The sequence below is a fragment of the Ovis canadensis genome, chromosome 21, assembly GCF_042477335.2.
Source record: "Ovis canadensis isolate MfBH-ARS-UI-01 breed Bighorn chromosome 21, ARS-UI_OviCan_v2, whole genome shotgun sequence".
NCBI lineage: Eukaryota > Metazoa > Chordata > Mammalia > Artiodactyla > Bovidae > Ovis > Ovis canadensis.
The window spans coordinates 35,051,223-35,068,992 of record NC_091265.1 but is presented as its reverse complement, the minus strand read 5'-3'; the positions used below and the strand labels follow the sequence as shown (position 1 = coordinate 35,068,992).

At 41.7% G+C, this 17,770-nt stretch overlaps 1 protein-coding gene across 1 annotated transcript in view; it reads right to left on the bottom strand.

Moving 5' to 3' along the window:
* Positions 1-4,072: 4,072 nt before the first annotated feature.
* Positions 4,073-17,770, bottom strand: part of LOC138427225 (glycerophosphodiester phosphodiesterase domain-containing protein 4-like) — a 125,677-nt gene continuing 111,979 nt past the window's right edge. Inside the window, exons 14-18 of the mRNA XM_069566594.1 lie at positions 17,400-17,482; positions 16,438-16,490; positions 7,358-7,649; positions 4,855-5,047; positions 4,073-4,402 (exon numbers count right to left, since the gene is read on the bottom strand). Coding sequence (XP_069422695.1) covers positions 4,073-4,402; positions 4,855-5,047; positions 7,358-7,649; positions 16,438-16,490; positions 17,400-17,482 — 951 coding nt within the window. The remainder of the gene's footprint in view (positions 4,403-4,854; positions 5,048-7,357; positions 7,650-16,437; positions 16,491-17,399; positions 17,483-17,770) is intronic.

The following is a 17,770-nucleotide window of genomic DNA, read 5'->3' as shown; positions in this document are numbered from 1 at the left end:
CTAGAGGAGAAAATCAAGAATTATCACAATACTTTGATATATATTCTACAAAACAATTCACACCTTTAATACATACGCAATTTTTGACTTTCTATCTTTCTATTCTGAGGCTGTTCAGCCGCCAGTGATATCAAATAGTCTAGGCTAATAGCACCATCTAGTGTCCTGAACTGGTCACTATCTGAGACTCATTGCCTCCTACTTCCCTTTGCAACTAAAGGAACATAGGCTAGTCTCCTATTTTTTTCTGTATTTAATAATAATTTCAAAATCTATTCCTATATTTCCTTCAAGTAACTTGTGCTTTGTTATTGCATGCCTTAAGTTTGGCATGCCCTTTATTATTTTGAGATAGCAAAAAAATTTTTTTCACCTTAAGGAATTAAATTTCCTTATGTTATGTTCTGCTGTTTCTATTTTAAAACATTGTTTTATCAGTATGCGTAATAGACAATAAAACTAGAACCATTCTCTGTTTTCAAATACCTAACACTCCAATCTTAAATGACTTGTATACTATAACATTCTTATACTATCTTCCAAACATAAGACCCTAAATTCAGAAAAATAAAGTTTTTTACACCCCAAATTATGTGCTGTTCCTTAGCAAAATATCAAAAGTTGTCTCCTTCAGGATGTAAACCTGAGCATAGCACTGACAAGCAAAGATAATACAATTAGGTATATTATGCTCCATATTACTTTTACCCTTAGCAATATTCCTTGTCTTGAAATACTAGCAATGTCTTTCACAGAGCAAAAGCTTTTCATCTTTATGAGGTCCAATTTATCTTTTCTTTTTTTAAGATCGTGCTTTTGATGTTCTAAGAACTCTTTATGTAATCCAAGATAACTAAAATTTTCTATTATTCTATTAGAAGTTTTAAACTAAATTTAAAAATTTTCATTTTAGAGTTACATATTCCTTCTCTGATGCTTCCTTTCTTAATGTAGATTTGAGTTTCTCACCTATATTGTTTTCCTTATCTCTGAAAAACTTCCTTTGACATTTCTGTCAATTATAAATCGTTCACTCTTTTCTTGTATGTATGGTTTCTGATGAGAAGTCTGACATAATTCTTATCTTTGTTCCTCAATAGGTAAAGACATTTTTCCTCCTGTCTGATTTCTTTAGAAATTTTTTTGTCTTTGACTTTCTGCAAATTGAATATAATGAGTCTAGTATTTAGCTTTGCATCAGTGTTTCTTTTAAAGAATTCCAGACGCAGTCCACAAGATGGTAGCAAACATCAATTTATTATTCAGGCTAGAATGAATCAAGGATCAAAGCAAAAGGAAATAATGGAATTTACAATAGCATTAGTAAATGAATCTCACCAATCCAGGGGAAAGAACCTTCATCTGGCTCTCTGCAGCTGGGAAGTCCTAGCGTCAGCGCACAAGAGCCTCAGTGGGAACACCATCCACTCAGTTCAGTTCAGTCGCTCCGTCATCTCTGACTCTTTGCCACCCCCTGGACTGCAGCACGTCAGGCCTCCCTGTCCATTCTAGAGTTTACTCAAACTCCTGTCCATCGTGTTGGTGATGCCATCCAATCATCTCATCCTCTGTCATCCCCTTCTCCTCCCGCCTTCAATCTTTCCCAGCATCAGGGTCTTTTCCAATGAGTCAGTTCTTCACATCAGGTAGCCAAAGTATTGGAGTTTCAGCTTCAACATCAGTCCTACCAATGAACACCCAGGACTGATCTCCTTTAGGATGGACTGGTTGGATCTCCTTGCAGTCCAAGGGACTAGAGTCTTCTCCAACACCACAGTTCAAAAGCAACAATTCTTTATCAACACCATCCACTACATGCACGCATTCATGGAGGGGACCTTGCCTTAAGTGTGGATGACTGCCATTTTATACCTTACAGAGTTCTTTGTTCTCAAAGGAGTTCAAAGACTTTGCAGCACTGGGGAGGTGGAAAAGTCTGATTCTCCTTTGATTGTCCAGATCAAAGGGGGAAAACAGTATTCCCAAAACTCTTACTGTTCCTGATCTTTATCTACTCTGGACATCTTTTGCCCTTTCTTGGTGGATGCTTCATGATATTTCCACTCTTGATTGTGTTTCATAAGTACCAGCAATGAACACAGTACATCAGGTCATGCATCTGGTGCATGCGTCATCAAGACAGTGACCTAATGACACAGTAACATAACCATAGCATTACAACAAGGTATAGAATTTTTAGTAATTATCCTGCTTCAGGTTCTCTGACTTTCCCAAATCTGTGCTTTGGTTTTTGTTATTAATTTTGGAAATTTTTCAGTCATTATTACTTCAAATAGTTCGCATTACGGGGGTTCCCCTGTAATTAACTCTTTGTTTTCTTCTTGCTGCATTTAGAATCCTCTATTTTTAACTTTTGCCATTTGTATTACGTCTTGGTGTAGGTCTGTTTGGGTTCATCTTGTCTGGAGCTCACTGTGCTTTCTGTATCATCATATCTGTTTTCTTCTTTAGGTTTTAGGGACATTTTCAGCCATAATTTGTTCAAATACATTTTCAGTTCCTCTTCTCCTTCTGGAATCCCTTGTATGCACAGATCAGCACACTTTGTATTATACGCAAAGTCTCTTATATTGCCTTCATTTTTTAAATTTGATTTTTCTGTCTACTATTTTAATTGGGTAATTTCCATTACTCTGTTTTTAAGATAACTGATTCTTTATTCTGCATTATTCATTCTGCTGTTCTTTGCCTTTAGTTCTGCTTTCATCTCAGCAAATGAATTTCCTAATTTTTCTTGTGTCTGCTTTATAGTTTGTAGTTCCTTCTTACAGTAATCTGCATTTCCGTTCACAGCATTTTTTCATTCCTTAAGTATTTTCATTACCTCCTTTTTGAACTTGGTTTCAAATTCATTATCTATAAAATGTTACAGAAAAACCCAAATGAACTTTTTGACTATCCCAATATTCTGTTTCATTGTTCGTTGCATCAGGGTAATTCTCAGTCTTTTAACTGGGAATGGTTCCTCTGATTCTGCATTTTGTGTACATTCCTCTTATGTTTTGAGTTAGGAGAAACAGTTATCTACTGTAGAGTCCTGGAGGGCTATTTACATGCAGGACTTTCCTAAAACATGGCTTGACCCCCTCACTCTCTAAGTAGAATCCCTGAGCCCAAGATACCCTTCTCCTCTTCTGCGTCTCCTGCTAAAGGGGTCAGTCCAGACCTGATCGCTTCTCATACACTCCTGAGTCTGTGCGTATCTTTCTTTACAGCCTTGGCTGTAGAACAAGTGTTCAGCTTGTCCTCAAGTGAATTTGGCGAGAGTTGCTTTTTATTTTTGGTAATTTTGATGTTTTCGTGAGGATTCTCCCACTCTGCCATCTTGATCTCCTCTACCCTGAGATCCTCTTAATTGCCATTAACAAGAATTTCGGCCTCTTCAATCCCAGAATCAAGGTGAGCAGTGACAGGGAAGAGCAGGGAGGGTGAGCTTCTCTGTCTGCACGTCTAATAAAGGATCCCAGACGCAAACCCAAAGACCTTTCTGGTCACCATCATCCTCACTTCATCCACCCCCCTGGCCACGCATCTTGAGAGGCTGTCTGTGTTTGCTGTGTCTAGTTCCTTACCTCTCATCTCTCCATCAGAACTGCTCTCTGAGTTATGAACAAAGTCCTCACTATTAAATCCATTCAATCTTTTAGTGCTTGGTCTTTCAGCATCATCAGACCTACCACCCACTTCCTCCCTCCAGAACGCTCTCTGCCCACGTTAGTCGGGGTGGCAGGCAGGGGTAACTGTGCTCAGCTGTAAGGGCCTAAGCAGCTCCTACCAAGGGGGCAGAGTCCTACCACGAAACAGGAGGGCACAACTGGGGCTGCTGGCGAGAGCGGCAGTGACCAGCATCTTCTCCTTGGCTCCACAGGCCCGCTTGCCCAGTTTTCCTCTCATCTCCCTTGGTCCTCCCAGGCTTCTCTACTCTTCTCTACTTCCCTGGGCTGCTTCTCTACCCAGCCTACACTCTGTCTTCCCCGAGATGGTGTCTTCTTGTCTCCCTCTTCCACCTCCACTGGATCACCTCATGTGGGAGCATAGTTTCTTGAAGCTCTTAAAATTCCAGGACTGGCCCCACACACCTGACGGCCTCCTGGGCTTGCTTGGCTGTCCCTCTAGCTGGTCCCAACCACGGCCTTCCTTGCACAGCAGCCCTGTGGCACAGCTGGACTCTACCCTCTTGCTTCTTTCCCTGTCTGAGGGCCTGAGGTCCTTCATGTGGGTGGTGTCTCTGGGCTGGAGCTGAGGAGAGTGAAGCCAGACAGTCCAGATGTGCAACTTCAGACTCTCTCTGCTCCCCTAGGACATCTTGACCACTCGCCCCTTCACCAAGTTCTCCCACTGGAGCAGCAGCAACACCTTCTTCCACATCACCACTGGGAACCTAGTGCATGGGAGCAAACTCCTCTGTGAAACATCACTGGTGAGACCACTTCCTTCCAGGCCTGGGGGGCTCCCTAGCCCCACTCGCAGCTTCAGCCATCCTCCCAGCCCCCACATCACAGCAGAAGTGTGCAGCTTAGCCTGTGGTCAGGGTCAAGTTGGACCTAAGGTTAGATCCAACTGGGGTGGGAGCTTAATCTAGAGCTGAGGAACACATTACCCACTCAGGAACTATGTCCCAGTGTCTTTAATATTTAGAGACTGAGCCTTTGGTCATTGAAGTCAACTGCACAGCCATTAGCAATGAGGCCTCCTGGACTGAGCTCAGTTGGTACAGCCTTTATGATCACTCCTGGAGGCAGGCATTCAGGATTTGAGGGACCCACAAACTAGCACCTTAATGCGGGGTCACAACAACTTAAAATCCTAGAATATGGGTGGATGAATCCATACCTTCAGCTGCTGGCTGGGGAGGCTGAGCCCAGGGGCGGGACAGGATTTGTCTTTGTCCAGGCTTCTGTCCACTGCAGTTTCTTGGGAGCTGTCTCTGTTCTGGGTCTGAGTGGATGGCCGTGTCCTTCTCGGCGCTCTGTTTATCTTCTTGCTGATGTTTTCAGAGCTACAAGATGGATGACCTCCCAGCTCCCTACATTAGTCAGATGCTCACAGCCGTGAGCAAACAGTGGGGCTCCAGGAATGGCGAGGGAACAGTGGGAAGGCGGCTCTGGCCCCCTGCCTGCTCTCTAGGCAGCAGCTGGCTCAGGACCATCAGCAACCTCTGCAGCAGGAGGAAGACCCTGACTACCCAGGCAGGGAGGTTGGGCTGGCTGGCCACCATGACAGTATCACCATGGCCTCTGACCCTTCTTCCAGTGAGGTGGCCTTGCCAGGAGGCAGAACTCCCTCCATTCACCCTGAAGCACCTGGTTGGCTCTAGTCCTGGCTTATTATGACCTTGCCATTATAAGATCCTGTGCTCCTCGGATGTCATTCATTACTCAGACTAGTCCTACCATGTGACCTCTTTTGACTTTCTGTGCATGGCCTGGAACCATAACCAAGAGGACGACCTAGTTCTCCATGCTGGAACAATCAAACCAAGATTATCCTGAAACCTAAGAGACTGGCTTAATTCCCCAAACTCCAGGAGCCTCAGCTGGTGTGAAGGAGACAGAACTCTTTTACATATAACAGTGTGAGTGCTGAGCCGCTGCTTAAATCTCCCTTGATGACTTCAGACGTAAAGCCTGTGTTTATCTTCTGGCCCTGTCTTTGCTGGCGGGAATGGGGACGGGGTATTGTTTGGGGCCAGGACAGGGTCCTGTGGTGAGTGATCTATATAAGTATCTCTGCGCCCTGCAAGTGCAGGGTCAAGCTAGTCAGGGATTGGGGGCTGGGGAGCCTGAGCCCACAGTGTGCTTGAAAGGGGCTTAAAGGGATGGGCTGGGACTAGGGCAGGATGGGCAGGGCAATGCTGGATGTCATCCTGGGAGGTGGAGACCTACGTGTGGTTGGCTGGAGATCCAGAAGGGGAACCAGCTTCTGTGCCTTACCTAGGGCCAGTGGATCCAGAGTGGTGCTTGAATCCTGCCAGAAATATCTCCTTAGTCAATCAAGAAACCTCCAAGAACCCCAGAACCTCCAAGAACTGTGCTGCCTGGGGTTAAATCCTTATGTCCAGTGGGCGCCTGTAAAATATTACTTTGTGACCAGGATGGAACACCCAAGTTTGGACATGACCTGGGCAGGTCTTGGGTGGGGTCTTCAGACAGAGAAGGTGTGATGTGGGGTGGGACATCCCTGTGGACTGTGGTTAGGCTGAGAGCCTGGAGAGGTGAGGGGAGAATCCTCTTGCCTCTGGCATGTTAGGGATCTGTCCTCAAGGCCCCTGATACTTCAGCACAGCCAGCCTAGCTCACTTGCCCTCAAATGCACAAGCATCTGGGGTCACCTGCATGTAGGTGACAAACCACTCCACAGGGAGTGCTATTCCTGGTCTCCAGATGCCTGCATGGGACGGGGAGGGGCTGTTGCTGAAACAAAGTCCCCAGACCACACGGCCCTGCTTTCTGGGATGACAATGAGGCCATCTGAGGCATCCCTGCCCCACCAATGTTTACAGGACTCCACAGTCAGCCCAGGGAAGGGGCTGTGGTGTCTGCCCCTGCCCATCACCATATACATGGGAACATGAGCCCTGGACAAGGAGGGTGAGTAGTGATGGTCACAAAATAGAACATAACTTCCTGCTTCCAACACAGGGTTCTCAGCTCGAGTTTCCCTTCAAGGTCAAAAGCCACTGGATGGACATGGGAGTATGCCCATCACCCCACTGGAGAATCAGCCAGCAACAAGCTATGAGGAAGCACCCCACGCACACTGTATGACAGGATGTGCGAGTGGGGTGAGATCTTTGCCCCCGCTCATACCCATGCCACCTCTCCTTCTCTGACTCTGGAGGGCATCATGCTGGCACTCCTCCCTTGTCTTTGTCAGCCTGAGTGACCACAGAGGGCCCCAAAGATTGTATCAATTTCCTACTCAGTTCCTAAGAGGCTGCCTTTATTTATAGGCTCTTGTTCACCACAGCCACTCCTTTAGCGGGGAATATTATGAAGGGTTAGGATGAGACAGATCCTCTGACACCTGGAGAACAACCAGCTCCAACTCCACAATCACACTCTTTCCCCACTGCTCATCCCCTGGAGAGGAAAGGCGAGACCAGAGAGGTTTTCCTGAGAGCCTTCTTGGCTCCTCTGCACACCTTTCCTGATCTCTCTCTACCATCAGGTCATCCTAGGCACAGAGAGGGAGAAAAAGGAGAAGGAGGCAAGTTGTGGCTAATTATTCTTTGAAGACAGCCCAGTAGGGGGATAAGGACATGCTGGGTGTGGTGGAAACCATCATAAAAGAGGATTACTGGGGGGAGTCAATGGCGGGGGGCCTTTCAGGTTACATTTCAGGAGGAGGCTTCTCCACGAAGGGAACTGTAGGTTCATTTGCCTCCAAGGTAAGCAATACAGTTTGGAGGGTGGCCTCTCTGTTGGCTTCTGAAGTGGGTGCTTGGATGGGTTCAAAGGCTGGCTCAGTGGGCACTAGTTGTCCAACATCATCTGTGGGATACACGGTTGGTGCAGTGGTTTCATTGACAACCTCTGATATAATGACTTCAGAGTCACTCTTGGTTAAAAGTCCAGGTATTTCCACAACTTCCAAAACTTCATCATGGAGGCTTGTACTTGGAGTTTCTGTGGGATAGAAAAGAAACCAACACATATTCTTTCAAAGTCGCTTCTCCAATCTTTGCCTGTCATGTGACAGAATCCTAGTCATCTTTAAAATGTCAGCTCCTCACTTACCATTTTAGATTCTTTTCCCCCTAGTTCTCCTCCCTATCCAGCCTTTGGGCAGACTTTGCTATGGTCCTCAGTTTATCAAGGTGCTTGAGTTTAAGGGTCTATTGTGTGAGGTTCTCATTCAAATGGGAGCACTCGGAAGGGTGAAATCAACATTTGCTTAAAGTTCATGGATTTCATAACCACTGCTTCCAAAGCAGCTTGAATAGAAAAATGAACACATCCTCCATTAGAATGGGAGCTTTTTAAGGACAGAGACTTTGTCTTGCTTGCCACCCCATATACAGTGCTCAGGAGTAACATAGTAATTGCTCAGAAAATAGTTTTTTATTTTTTTTCAAACTTAACAGTAGAAAAAATAGATGATGGAGACTTTTTCCAGTAATGCAGCTAGGAAATGGACTCTTATCAAAGACAAATTTGAAACTGGATACTGTACAAAATCAAGAAGAAATCCTAAATTTATCTAAGAATTTATAATATAATGAGGAACAGTAGAGCTGAAATCTATAAGAGAGTGAAAATCCAAAGCAGCCAGTCCAGAATCCAGTTATTTTTGCCCTGAGTGTAATTTCACTCTTGAAGAAACAGCTGCATACATGAGCTTTATTTCTTTGTCAGCTTCATAGAAAGAAGGGGATTTTTATAATGCTTGAATTGAATTTGTAACTCAATTCCATGATATCCAATATCTACAATATTGAATTTTTAAATTCATTTATGTGTTATTTTGCTCCGTTTATCTAGGTCTTCTTTTTCCTCATTAAACTTTTTGAGGTCTACAATGAACAATCATCTACCTTTGTAAGAGCTTACAATAATTTCCTAAGATTCCTAGTCAATGTTTTATGCTGTTATCAGTTCAATTTCAGTCTCTAGGTTGTGTCTGACTCTTTGCAACCCCATGGACTGCAGCACACCAGGCTTCTCTGTCCATCCCAACTTCTGGAGCTTACTCAAACTCATATCCATTGAGTCAGTGATACCATCCAACCATCTCATCCTCTGTTGTCCCCTTCTCCTCCTGCCTTCAGTCTTTCCCAGCATCAGGGTCTTTTCCAATGAGTCAGTTTTTCGCATCAGGTGGCCAAAGTATTGGAGCTCCAGCCTCAGCATCAGTCCTTCCAATGAATATTCAGGACTGATTTCTTTTAGGATTGACTGGTTTGATCTCCTTACAGTCCAAGGGACTCTCAAGAGTCTTATCTAACACCATAGTTCAAAAAGCATCAATTATTCAGTGCTCAGCTTTTTTATGGTCCAACTCTCACATCCATATGTGACTACTGGAAAAAGCATAGCTTTGACTAGACAGACCTTTGTCAGAATTTATAACTTGGCTGTTATAAATGATGCTATTTCAATTTTTAAAGTTTCTAATCATTCACTGATAATATATCAACACACAATTGGTTTTTCTGTATATTGATCTTATATCCTGAGGCATTGCTTAAGTGACCAGTTGTAGTAGATTTGTTGTTTGAGTCCTTAGAATTTTTTAATGTAAATAATCATACCTTTGAATCAGAAGTTTTATTTCTTCCTTTATGCCTGTTGTTTATCTTACTAAACTGGCTAGGATCTCCAGTACAATGCCAAACAGATACTAGTAAGAGCAGATATCCTCGCTTTATTGCTAATCTTAGAGAGAAAATGCTGTTTCACCATTAAAAATCATGTTGGTTAGAGGTTTTTTGTTTAAATATCTCTCTTTAGATTGAGTGAGTTTCATTCCAGGTCTAGCTTACTCAGAGCTTTGAACATAGTTGATTTTGTCAAATATGTTTTTTCTATTTCATTTTGTTAATATGGTAGATTAATTTGATTCTCAAATGATAAATTCATCTTGCACTGCTGGTATAAACCTCACTTGCTCCCAATGTTTTATCCTTTTTTCTACTGATGGATTCAATGTGCTAATGTTTTGTTCAGGATTTTTATGTCTAAGTTCATGAAAGATATTGATTTATGAATTTAGTTATTGTACTCTGTCAGACATTTTTTATATGAGATTATTGCTGGCCTCAAAGAATCAGCCCCTCTTTTTTTCACAGTTGGTATAAAATTGATATTATTTATCAAATATTTGATTAACCAATATGACTTGTTGGGCCTGGATTTTTCTTTGTGGTAGATTTTTGATTTACAGATTTGATTCCAATAGACAGTGAGTTACTACAAATTTCAGCTTCTTTCAGTTCTGATAAGCTATACATTTCAAGGAATTTGTCTACTTCATTTAAATTGTCAAATTTAATGGTTTAAAATGTTTATAATTTTTTATTTCTAGGATTTGGATTTAGTCCCTTTTTCATTAATCATCCATCATGCTGTCAATCAATTTCTCTCATTAAGAATTTATCAATTCTATTAATCTTTCCTGGGAACAAACTTTAACTTTTAAAAATTTCTCTATTGTTTCATCTTTTCTATTCCATTGCTCCTATCTATATTATTTCCTTCTTTTTACTTGGAAAAAAATTTACTTAGCTTTTTAAAATTGGTTTCATATTGATAAGTTTCTACCTTAACAATCTTCCTTCTAACATTTAAACTTACAAATTTCCTTCTAGGTTCAGCTTTATGCTGTACCCCACAAATTTTGCCATTATATAGGCAGTATCCTTTAAAAGTATTTTCTAATTTCCATTGTTATTAATCCCTTTATCAAGGAAATGTTTAGAGAGGCATTAATTTCCAGCATTTAGAGCATTATCTAGATATTTTATTGTTTCTAACTTAATTCCTTTTGTGATCACAGAACAAAAGTGTGTGATTTTATCTTTTGAAATTTATTGATGATACAGTTTATTTCATTTTATTTTTGGCATCCCTAATTATTATAATTTTAGTCATTTTTACTACTTTCGTTTTTTTAATCTTCATACTTCCTTATAAGTGAGCCATCTCCTACCTTTTCCAGTGAGATTTTTACTTTTGCAAGCTTCCTTATTATCAGTTAGTGTCATTTCTTTTCAACTTAAAGAACTCCCTTTAACATTTCTTATAGAACTGGTTTAATGGTGATGAACCTCATCTAGCTTTTGTTTATCTGGGAAATACTCGATCTCTCCTTCAAGTCTTGATGGGTAGAGAATTCCTGGTTGATCATATTCAAGACCATTAATTTTAACTCTTTATCAGGTAGACTGCTTATCTCGATTTCATTTAGTTCTTTTTCTGAGGTTTAGTCTTGTTATTTTGTTTGGAACATATTTCTCTGTCCCCTCATTTTGCCTAATTCTCTCTGTATTATGGAAATCAGCAAACTTTTCTAGATTCATTTTATGGCTATCAATGTACATTTGAAAATGTGTATCCTGTAGTTGCTAAGTATATTTTCTGTCAATAGGTCACGTTCACTGAAAGTATTCAGGTATCTTTTCTGATTTAATTTTTTGGGTGTTTAGTTGTTCTTTCAGGTAATGAGAGAGGAATCTTAAAATCTCTAAGTATGATTTCTCTCTTTCAGCTTTTGTTTAATATATTTTGAAGCTCTGCTATTAAGTATATATAGTGGCTTCCTGATACATCAACTGTTTTATCATTATGGAATCTTTATTTCTTTATGCTCCATGTTTTGAAGATTTTTCAGGTATTATTTCTGAGGCTTATTGTTTACATGGCATATTATTTTCTATCCTTTTGGTTTTACTCTGTGTTTTTGTATTTTAAGTATTTCTTTTATAGACAGCATATGTGTTGGTTCTGCTTATATCCAGTCTGACAATTCCTGCACATGTTTTGAGAATTTGGTTCATTTATATTTAATGTAATTAATAAAATGATTGAATTTATGACTACCATGTTTCAACTTGTTCTCTATTTGTTTGGTGTAATATTTTGTTTTCTTTGCTCTCTTTTTCCTCAATCCATCTGCTACTGCTGCTAAGTCACTTCAGTCATGTCCAACTCTGTGCAACCCCATAGACGGCAGCCCATCAGGCTCCACTGTCCCTGGGATTCTCCAGGCAAGAACACTGGAGCGGGTTGCCATTTCCTTCTCCAATGCATGAAAGTGAAAAGTGAAAGTGAAGTCACTCAGTCATGTCTGACTCTTAGCAACCACATGGACTGCAGCCTACCAGGCTCTTCCATCCATGGGATTTGCCAGGCAAGAGTACTGGAGTGGGGTACCATTGCCTTCTCCATCTATCTGCTACAAGAGATATTTTCCTGCTGGCTTTGAATAATTAAGATGTCATGCTGTGAAAAAGCCTTATGGCTAGGACCTGAAGGTAGTCTTTAGGATCTTAGAGCAAAACTATTTCAAGATTGATTAAGGAAACATGGATGGCTTCAATCTTGCAATTGTAAGGAACTGAATTCTGCCAACAACCCATGATCTTGGAAAAGGACTCTGGTGTCTCAAATGAGATTGCAGCCCAGGCCAATAACTTGATGCTATCCTCATGAGACCTTGTACAGAGGACTCAGCAAAACTATGCCTAGACTCCTAGTCCAATAAACTATAAGATGATAAATTTGTGTCTTTTTGAGCTGCTAGGTCTCAGGTAATTTGTTACATAGCAATTAAAAACTAACCATACAGTAAGACAATATTTCCAAAATGAAGCACAAAATTAAATAGGCTAGGGACTTCCCTAGCATGGCTAAGACTCCATGCTTTCAATGCAGGAGGCCCAGGTTCACTCCCTGGTCAGGGAACTAGATCCCACATGGTGCAACTAAGAGTTTGTGTGCAACAACTAAAATTCCCACATGCCACAAATATGACCTGGTACATTCAAAAAAATTAAACAGGCTAAAAAACAAAAACAAAAACAAAAACAAAAACAAAAACAAATGGTCTTGGCAACCCATGGGATAATAAGAAACCACCTAAAATAAACTGAAGAAAGTAGGGAAAACTGCTAGACCATTCAGGTATGACCTAAATCAAATCCTTTATGATTATACAGTGGAATTGAGAAATAGATTTAAGGGACTAGATCTGATAGAGTGCCTGATGAACTATGGAATGAGGATCGTGACACTGTATAGGAGACAAGGATCAAGACCATCCCCATGGAAAAGAAATGCAAAAAAGCAAAATGGCTGTCTGGGGAGGCCTTACAAATAGCTGTGAAAAGAAGAGAGGTGAAAAGCAAAGGAGAAAAGGAAAGATATAAGCATCTGAATGCAAAGTTCCAAAGATTTGCAAGAAGAGATAAGAAAGCCTTCTTCAGCGATCAATGCAAAGAAATAGAGGAAAAGAACAGAATGGGAAAAACTAAAGATCTCTTCAAGAAAATTAGAGATACCAAGGGAACATTTCATGCAAAGATGGGCTCGATAAAGGACAGAAATGGTATGGACCTAACAGAAGCAGAAGATATTAAGAAGAGGTGGCAAGAATACATGGAAGAACTGTACAAAAAAAATCTTCATGACCCAGTTAATCATGATGGTGTGATCACTCATCTAGAGCCAGACATCCTGGCATGTGAAGTCAAGTGGGTCTTAGCATCACTACGAACAAAGCTAGCGGAGGTGATGGAATTCCAGTTGAGCTATTTCAAATCCTGAAAGATGATGCTGTGAAAGTGTTGCACTCAATATGCCAGCAAATTTGGAAAACTCAGCACTGACCACAGGGCTGGAAAAGGTCAGTTTACATCCCAATCGCAAAGAAAGGCAATGCCAAAGAATGCTCAAACTACCGCACAATTGCGCTCATCTCACATGCTAAAAGTAATGCTCAAAATTCTCCAAGCCAGGTCAGCAATACATAAACCGTGAACTTCCAGATGTTCAAGCTGGTTTTAAAAAGGCAGAGGAACCAGAGATCAAATTGCCAATATCCACTGGATCATGGAAAAAGCAAGAGAGTTCCAAGAAAACATCTATTTCTGCTTTTTGACTGTGCCAAAGCCTTTGACTGTGTGGATCACAATAAACTGTGGAAAATTCTGAATGAGATGGGAATACCAGACCACCTGACCTGCCTCTTGAGAAATCTGTATGCAGGTCAGGAAGAAACAGTTAGAACTGGACATGGAACAACAGACTGGTTCCAAATAGGAAAAGGAGTACATCAAGGCTGTATATTGTCACCCTGCTTATTTAACTTGTACACAGAGTACATCATGAGAAACGCTGGACTGGAAGAAACACAAGCTAGAATCAAGATTGCCAGGAGTTATATCAATAACCTCAGATATGCAGATGACACCACCCCTGTGGCAGAAAGTGAAGAGGAACTAAAAAGCCTCTTGATGAAAGTGAATGTGGAGAATAAAAATGTTGGCTTAAAACTCAACATTCAGAAAATGAAGATCATGGCATCCACTCCCATCACTTCGTGGGAAATAGATGGGGAAACAGTGGAAACAGTGTTGGACTTTATTTTGGGGGGCTCCAAATTCACTGCAGATGGTGACTGCAGCCATGAAATTAAAAGGCGCTTACTCCTTGGAACAAAAGTTATGACCAATCTAGATAGTATAGTCAAAAGCAGAGACATTACTTTGCCAACTAAGGTCCATGTAGTCAAGGCTATGGTTTTTCCTGTGGTCACGTATGGATGTGAGAGTTGGACTGTGAAGAAGGCTAAGTGCCGAAGAATTGATGCTTTTGAACTGTGGTGTTGGAGAAGACTCTTGAGAGTCCCTTGGACTGCAAGGAGATCCAACCAGTCCATTCTGAAGGAGATCAACCCTGGGATTTCTTTGGAAGGAATGATGCTAAAGCTGAAGCTCCAATACTTTGGCTATCTCATGGGAAGAGTTGACTCATTGGAAAAGACTCTGATGCTGGGAGGGATTGGGGGTAGGAGGAGAAGGGGACGACTGAGGATGAGATGGCTGGATGGCATCACAGATTCGATGGACGTGAGTCTGAGTGAACTCCGGGAGTTGGTGATGACAGGGAGGCCTGACGTGCTGCGATTCATGGGGTCGCAAAGAGTCAGACACGACTGAGCGACTGAACTGAACTGAACTGAACCCATGCTTTCCTAAGGCATTATAATTACTTCTTTCATTCAAATTTAAAGAGTTCTTTTAACTTTCCTTCAAAACTTCTCTTCCACCCATGGTTTCCTCATCATTTTCACATTCTTTTATTTCTTGGTTGGATTACTGTTATGGGCTAAATTGTATACCACACAAATTCATATGTTAAAGGCCTAACCACTAGCACTTCAATATAGGACTAATTTAGGAGATAAATCTTTTAAAGACATGATCAAAATGAGGCCATTATGGTGAGCCCTGATCCAGTTTGAGCAGAGAAGAGAAAATCTTGAGACACTGAGGACACTGGGGGTTTGTGTGTGCACAGAGAAATCAGAGTGTGAGGACACAGCAAGAAAGTGGGCAGCTATAAGCCAAGGAGAGAGGCCCCAGGAGAATGCAAACCTGCTGATGCATTGGTGTTGCGCCTCTAGCCTCCAGAACTGTAAGAAAAATCAGTTTCTGTTGTTAAAGGCACCCAGGCTGTGGCATTTTGTTTGGGAAGCCCTAGTTTACTAATATAACTACTAAAAAGTATAAGGCAGCTGGAACACAGCCTCCAGTCATCTTAAGAGCCAGCAGAGTGATCTTTTTAAAATGAGTAAAACTCAGTTACTGGAAATCTCTATCTTAAGAAATTTGGATCAGCTTGGTTAAACCACTCAGTTTTACAGTAGGAAAGACAATTGTTCTTCCAATGTCTGAACTTGGTTTTCATGGTCCCTATGGATCCATTCCTGCAACTCTAAGTAGTGTATGTGTTGAACACTCTGCCAGTTGGTACACAACATCTCATGATCTTTACCACTGTCCACAAGAAATTAAATTAATTCATGATTTTGTGACTGTTTCAACTTTACTTAAGGCTCCACGAGCTATGGGAGGAAACTACATCATGTACTGCACAGTCCTCTGCCTCCTAAATGGTTTTCCCTTTGACATGGCACTGGCTTCCCAAACCAGTAACTCACTGTGTGATTATCACCACAACGTCCTGAAATATAAACTCTGGCTTCCCTTCCCTTACTGGACCTATCTCACTTACTCAGCCCTTAGTTATCCTGCTGATCAATAAGTTATTCTGCTATTCTATCCCTTTACACAGAAGTCTAAGCATATTACTCCCTTGCTTGAAACTCATTCGCCATTTCCTGATTGCTTATATGCAGAGCCTAGACTCTAGATGAAAATTCCAGGATCTCTGCAATTTTCTCCTTCCACCTTCCAACATACATCACAACTGAAGCCACATAGAGCACACTGAGCTGTGATGAACATGACAGCTTCTCTGTCCTGGAACTAGATGCCTGAACCAAAGATGCCAACTGTTATACATTTGCCTGCTTCCTCACTGCTCTCCGTGGGCCAGAAGCTCTTTTCTCTTGAACCAGCCTCCATAGACAGCTTTCAGGTGCTTCAGCCTCTCAGAATGCCTGGCACAAAGCAGGTGCTCAATAATAATCATGTGATGAATGAATATATGAACAAGAGAGCAAATATATACGTACATTCAAAATCTTTCAAGAAATCTCACTGCTTAGAGGATAAAGCCCACAATGAATTCTGATGTCAAGAGCCCTCTAGAATCTGTGCCCAGCCTATTTCTCCTAACTTCTCAGTGTTTCCCACTCCATAATTTTAGACTCCTTAAATTCTTGAGAGAAACATTGAAGGTAGGCCCTGCTTTCTGGAGGCAATGACTTCCTAAAGGCCTCTGACTTTACCTGTGTAACTGGTGATACCATGGAGGATTTTTTCACTCTGGCTCTCTCTCTTCCTAGAATGAAGCAGAGGGACCATGAGCCTCAGAGACCTCTTCCAAAGTTAAAATAATACAGGCAGTGGCCAGAAAAGAACATTACCCAGTCAAATGCTACCTTAGGTGGAGGGTTTGTAGTTTCCCCCTTTAAAAGATAACTCAAATGAGGAAATGATGGGCATGATGAGGTCTAAAGAATCATGGAGTCTCTTTCAGCTAAAATTCTTCTACCAGATTCCCCTCTTCTGCCTGAACCTTGTAATCTTGTAGCATTTTCTGCTCAAGAATTCCCAAATGTCATTTTCTTGGACAGATACAAAGACTATGGTCTGGAAAGGGGCACTGATTTCCCCAGGGTTACCCAGCAACTACAGGAAAGAAGTGAAGAAGAAGTAAAGTCGCTCAGTTGTGTCTGACTCTTTGCTACCCCACAGACTGTAGCCTACCAGGGTCCTCGTCCATGGGATTTTCCAGGCAATAGTGCTGGAGTGGAACTACAGGAAAAGCCAGGACTAAAACCTAGGTTTCCTGGAGGGTGAGCTTGTTCTTTACACAGCACTCTGCTGTGTCCCATGCTGTGGAAGGTGGGGAGGTGGAGGCAATTGTTCTGAATGACCTTCAACCCCCTGTCCTCTTCCAACTGATACACAAGGGATCTGCAGTAACAGATTTGATTAAGCTTTAGTGAGAGTTCTTATCCTTAGGATATGGTCTCACATAGAGGAGATAGACAGGGTGTGAGGAGCTACGGGCAGCATGAGAAGAAACAGGAGGTTTGGAAGAGAAAACCCTTAAAACACTGTCTCCCTGAGGATTTGCCACATGGGACTATGAGAAGAATGTAACTGTTTTCTCTTAAACTGCCATCAAATTATTTATATTTTTATTTGGGGGGGGGAACATTTAAACTTACAGACATATGCTTACCAATAAAAATGAAATATGGCAACAATGAAAACTGCAGCAAGAATATCCATGAAAATCCACATGAATAGATAGAACTTTGGTGTCTGCAAAACAGAAAACACAGTTTTAGGCATTTACAGTTGGAGAACATTGTAGATCACGTGGATCAAGTCCCTTGCTTGGCTGTCAGGGATGAAGCAGGGGTGGAGCAGGGAGAGGAACTTTGATTGCCGGGACTGAAGTCAAACACAGAGAATACCTGCTGCTAACCTAACATGTAATCCCCACTTTACATGTTCCAGGGGCTCTGTAATGGCTAAAATACTTCACACACCTCATTTCCCTGGACCCTCGACAGAGGTCTGAGGGAGTCGCAGAGACGTCACAGAGCA